General features: G+C 45.9%; 1 protein-coding gene across 1 annotated transcript in view; it reads right to left on the reverse strand.

Moving 5' to 3' along the window:
* The window catches only part of Cyp4x1 (cytochrome P450 family 4 subfamily X member 1), a 28,695-nt gene extending 23,524 nt beyond the window's left edge, over positions 1–5,171 (reverse strand). The window contains exon 1 of the mRNA XM_076564797.1: positions 4,770–5,171. Within this exon, the coding sequence (XP_076420912.1) occupies positions 4,770–4,946 (177 nt within the window). The 5' untranslated portion in view covers positions 4,947–5,171. The remainder of the gene's footprint in view (positions 1–4,769) is intronic.
* Positions 5,172–6,000: the final 829 nt, after the last annotated feature.

Genomic DNA, 6,000 nt, shown 5'->3' on the forward strand with positions numbered 1-6,000 from the left:
TCTCTCCACCTCCTTTATTCTTATTCTTTGAGGAAAGGTCTCTAAACAAAACCCAGCATCCACTGCCTACCTGGCACTTATGTAGATCCTGAGGATCTGAACTCCAGGCCTTGCTCTCAAGTCAAGCACTTTCCCCACCGAGCCATCTCCCTCACCCAAACCTTTCACTTTTAGGGCAAGATTTAGGACAAGTGGCTTAAGTAGTCCCTACAAATAACTGAAAATAAGATTTCCTTACATTTACTTATAGTGTATATGTGTGTGGTTGGGATGCTGATACACATTTGAGCACAATCATGGGGATCCCTACTTTTGAGGAAATTAAGACTTTTGAAATTCTTCCTTGTGTGACTTCACATCACTTGATCATTCTTAACCTCAGAAGAGGTAGAAAACTACCTTCCAAATCTGTGTGTTATCAGTCAGCCGCTCATCCATGAACTGGTCTCTGGATAGTTTAGATCCACTAAAAGGTCAAGATCCTGAGATCTAGTGATGCTGGTGTTCACATCATCAAGCCACCATGAGGTTTTCTAACAGGGTAAATATTTATTCATTCATAAACGAGGAGTGTTTATGAAGGGCCTGTTACATACTAGATGATGGATATTCAGAAGCAGCATAAAGGAGGAATTAATTTTGGCTCACAGTTTCAGGGGACACAGCTCATTGAAGCAGGGAAGGCATGACATTGTGTCTCACTGTTTGACTGCAGGAGCTTGTGGACTGTTCACATCATGGCAAGCCAGGGAGCAGAGACAACAGGACAGGGAGTGACAGGGCCGGGCTATAAGTCTCAAAGGTCCTCCAGGACCCATGTCTGCTAGCCAACCTCTCCAATCTGCCAAGGTCTTGGTACTGGGTCTTTAGACATGTGGGCATATAGAGACATTTCACATCCAAACCATAATGTGATGCTAAGACAGGTTCTGGCTGGCTCTGGAGTGGTTATAGTGGGAGCCAACTCATTTCACTAAGTGCCTGACATGTTTTCAGTTTTTTCAAACACTAACCAAGTTCACCTCTTGAACAAACTAGTGTTGTGTTACACTGCCTGTAAATGAACTAAAGTTTTCAACCAAAAGACAAACGTTGTCAGAGTGCACAAAAAGCAATGTATGTGTTGACAGAAGACAATTTTTAAAAAATATTTATTTATTATGTATACAGTGTTCTGTCTGCAAGTATGCCTGCAAACCAGAAGGGGGTAATAGATCTCATTAAGGAAGATTGTGAGCCACCATGTGGTTGCTGGGAATTGAACTCAGGACCTCTAGAAGAACAGCCAGTGGTCTTAACCACTGAGCCATCTCTCCAGCCCCAGAAGACAATTTTTAAAAGGCCCTACATGGCTGGAAAAATCTAACATATTCACATTACCAGAAAGCTAGTGTAGCTTCACTAATGTGAGATAAGGTAGAATTTAAGGAAAGGTTTCTTGCTCAATAAGAAGGGGGGTTTCATAATAACAAGATTAGTCTGCTAGGAAGATAGAATAGTTCCAAGTTTGTATGCACACTATGTAATAGCTCGAGAACTGATAACGCGAAACAGATGATAGGACAAAGGCCAAAGCAATCGACAGTCCAAGCAGAAGCTCTGACCCTAGCCAATCTGCAACAAGGCAACCATAGAAACCAAGTGTAAGTATTTAGAGCATTTACAGCAAATCAACATGCGGTAATTTCTTGAAGATTTTAGTGAGAGTAAAAGTTCACAACAGAGTGGAGATAAGCTGTTTTGTCACTTTTTTTTTTTTTTTAAAGAATCACCTCTTTAACACTTCACTCTCAGTAGTTGGTAGGACAGATATGTAGGACAATTTTCAAGTTTTCCCCACTTTCAACTGAGAACTCTTCTTAATTTAAAGTTCTAAAAGTGTGAAGTTGAAGGCTGAGAAGGTTAGGAAAAGTGAATTAGGTTAAATGAAAAAAAAGTCAAATGCAGAGCATTAGCTTAAAGAAGAGTCAGGCTAAAGGAAGGACTGGACGGATCTCAGGTCTCTGTCTCCTCATGCAGCACCCACTTCAGTCCCAGAAGGGACTTAAGGCAAGAGCTTGCTTTTCTACACAAACTGAGCCAGAGAAGCTTTGAGGTTTGAAGAAACCAGGCATTTGTGGAAGTTAAGAGGGAGATAATGAATTACATCAGGGGCCTAGGGGAAGGCTGTCTAACAAATGGAATGTTCTAGCTGCCCCCCCCCAACCCCCCCCCCCTCCCGCCCCGCCTCCTTACTCCCAGAATGCCAAGTCATGGGGCATCCTCCCAGGTAGAAGAAAGGATGGTTCTGATCCTCCAGCGGTGGTTCTCACACATCACTTTTCAGAGCGCAAAGACTTCCAAACTTCTGTAGTTTCTCATAACATAAAAAACTATAGCCTCAAATCACATGATATAAATGTATTGTGGTAGCCACCAAGATGATCCCTAAGACCCCAGCTCTGTGCTGCTTTCTCCACAGTACACCAGCATTTGTTGATGTGACCCAAGACACACAGTAGAAGTGACGGCAGATAAGTTCCAACTAGGTTTAAAAAGATTGCGGCCTCCTTGACTTCTCCTCTCTTGTCCGGTGGAAGCAAGCTGCCTGTTGACAGTAGAATGGCTGACTTTTCCAGCTTATTTGGCATAGGAGGGTTCCCAGGATGTGGGGCTTTTGATGCTAAAACCAAGAAACAACCAGGCATCCTGGGACAAATGTGCACTTCAGCTGTGAGTAGTCCTATAAAAAGAGCCATTACTGAGGATCAAAGGCTGCCAAGGTCTGCCAACAATCATGTGAGTGAACTTGGAGGTGGATCCTGCCCAGTCAATCCTTTAGATGATCACAGTCCTCACCATCTTCATACATTGTGGTTAGAGACTCGGAGTTGGAATCACCCAGCTACTGGAAGCTATTACCGAATCCCCAACACTTATATAAACGGCATGCGATAAAACCTGTTGTTTTAAGTTGCTAAGTTTGAGAGACATTGCTAAGCAGCAAAAGACAACCATACACAAATAGAAAGGGAACAAAAATATTCATATCAGAGATGTGACATAGCATTTTATGAAATAAGTTAGAACTCTATAATAAAAGATACATTTAGTTACTATGACAATGATCCTAGTTTATTAATGCCGCCTGTATTCATGTGCTCTTCCACCCTGACTCTGGACTTGGTTATGTGACTGGCTCTGATAAATCAATGCAAGAGCAGCAAACATGGCTGAGAGGCTTAAAAACTACGTGCAAGGACAGATTTGCCCTCTTGCTATCTTGGGACCTTGACACCAGGTAAGCAGGGTCAGGCTTGCCAGCTGGCCAGCTGAAAGATAATAATACATCAGGAAGAAGAGACCAAGGCATTTAGAGTAACAGCCAACCTTTATCTAACATGCTGTGAACTGTGGTGTATTAGTCAACCTAGCCAAAATCAGCCAGACCTTGATTCACTCTATGACCTCACTCAGCTCAAATTGCCAACTCAAAGAATACTAAGCTTAAGAAATGGCTATTGTCAGCCGGGCGTTGGTGGCGCACGCCTTTAATCCCAGCACTTGGGAGGCAGAGTCAGGCGGATCTCTGTGAGTTCGAGGCCAGCCTGGGCTACCAAGTGAGCTCCAGGAAAGGCGCAAAGCTACACAGAGAAACCCTGTCTCGAAAAACCAAAAAAAAAAAAAAAAAAAAAAAGAAATGGCTATTGTCAATGGGGGGTGGCGGGGCATGCCTTTAACCCCAGCACTTGGGAGGCAGAGGCAGGTGAATCTCTGAGTTCCAGGCTAGCCTGGTCTACAGAGAAAGTTCCAGGATGGACAGGGATACACAGAGAAACCCTGTCTCAAGGGAAAAAGAAAGAAGAGAGAGAGAGAGAGAGAGAGAGAGAGAGAGAGAGAGAGAAGAAGAAGAAGGAGAAGGAGAAGGAGAAGGAGAAGGAGAAGGAGGGAGGGAGGGAGGGAGAGAGAGAGAGGGAGAGGGAAACGGCTGTTATCAAAGTGTAGTGTTTTTATGTAATATAAGGTAACTGGTTTGTGCAGTCCCTTCGCAGCGGTTCCTTGGAGGCACCACCATCCCTCCTTACCCAGGATGCTCAGTTTCTCTTTACTGCTAAAGTCTGTACCTTCCTGGGGCCCCTCGAGGGCGAAGGACCCATCTTCTTTTCGTAGCCCTAGTACTTAGCACACACTGCTACTCCAGTGGGTTGAAAGAATTTAAGGATCTGTGTTGGGAGTGGATTTCGAAAACAGGAGAGACAGAACCTGTGATGATCTCTCTGGGCTCAACAAATCTTCCTCAACCTGTACCCTTGAAGCAGTGGGGCGGGGCTGCTTCCGGCTTTACAGGAATCTTAGAAAAGACAGTTAATTTTTTTTTTTTCTGGTTAGAATGAACCAAGGGTGCCAACTATTGCGTTCGATTTTGCATATTTTCTACAACTAATAAGTATGACTTGTCAATAAGTATGACATACTAAGTTTTAAACAATACTGAGTATTAAACAATACACGTGGAAGATAAGTCCAGGCGACTGGAAAATGAATCGACTCCTAGCGTTCTTATGTATTCAGCCTTCCCAAATACCTCCCCCCCCCCCAGCTCTAACGACCCTTTCCCAGGAGGATGAGAGAGACTCCAGTATTGCAGAGCAGTGAGGAGCCACCCCACCCCACCCACCCAGGGGCTGGGAAGTCCAAGAATAACCCAGAGCGGCAAGGGAGGGAAGAAAGCAGCCGCCAGGCTACCAACTTCCTCTGCAGCATCCTGCGGCGCCGCTCCCTCCATCTACCTTCTGGTGTCCGAGGAGCCAGTGGGGGGGCGGCCCCGGGAAGGGGCTCAGGTCACGCAGCAGTCGCTGTCTCCGCCGGTAGAGCTTGATGGCCTGCATCAGCCCCAGCGCCAGGCAGAACACCAAAGCCAGGTGCAAGGGCCGCGCCCAGCGGGTCTCCAGCCAGGAGGCCTCCATCACTCTGCGCTGGCGGTCGCGCGGGCAGTGGGTAGGTGGATGGAGGATAGGGTGGTGGTGGTGGTGGGAAGCCCGGAGCTGTCTCCAGCCCGGAGCTGGGGAGGATCACCCAGCCCCCTCCCCAGTGAGCCCTCGGTGTAGCGGAGGTGGGGGAGGGGCGGCTCCTGCCCGGGAAGAAGAGACTCGCCCTCAGAGATTTCCAACCGGTTACCCACTCACTGGTGCACGCTCGGATTCAGGCAGACACCTGGGGTGTCTTATTTTAAGTGCGACACTTTCCAATCGCGGGTGATCTGAATTTAGACTTTTGAAATAGTGCTCAGCCTGAGGTAATTGTTTCTCTTGTCACGAAACAAAAATAAACTGCTATGCGAAAGGATCCGCTTTCCCACTCTGCAATTCTATGAGCTGCCACAGAAGCTAGAGGTGGTGGCCGAGGAGGGTAAGGCCATTCATTATACACGTGAGGTGTGGCTTGCCAAACTGTGCTTGTGAATGTTTTGCACTTTTTCCTCACCCTGATTTCTAAGCGTGCTCCGACGTTCACCACGGCCCATTTCAAGTTGTATGAGGGCGCCGAATTGGGAAGAGACACACAGTGATGCACAGCTAGAGAGTATTTCTACCATTCAAATACCATCAGGACTGCCATATAATTTATGGACCCCAGTGCAAAATAAAAAACGTGGGATCAGGCCTGGTGAGTAGCTCAGCGAGTGAAGATGACCTGAGTTGGATCCCAGAACCCACATGTTGGAAGGAGAGAACAGACAGAGCCGACTCTTTTCAGACACTCACATGGGCTGTGGCTTGCACACCTTTCACAATAAGTAAATGTGAAAACCCAAAAAATTAATTAAGTTTAAAATTACAATAGTAGAACATTAAGCAATATTAAAACAAGTATATGCTTTTCTGAGTTCAGAGCCATTTGACTGTTTAGGTCCCACTTCATAAAACCAGCCTTGGATACAGACAATCTGAGAAGCAGCCTAATTGTAAAATGTATAGGAATAAACTCAGTCCTCCACAGAACGGCGTTTGTTACAGTACT

This window comes from Peromyscus maniculatus, chromosome 2, assembly GCF_049852395.1.
Source record: "Peromyscus maniculatus bairdii isolate BWxNUB_F1_BW_parent chromosome 2, HU_Pman_BW_mat_3.1, whole genome shotgun sequence".
In the NCBI taxonomy this organism is placed as follows: domain Eukaryota; kingdom Metazoa; phylum Chordata; class Mammalia; order Rodentia; family Cricetidae; genus Peromyscus; species Peromyscus maniculatus.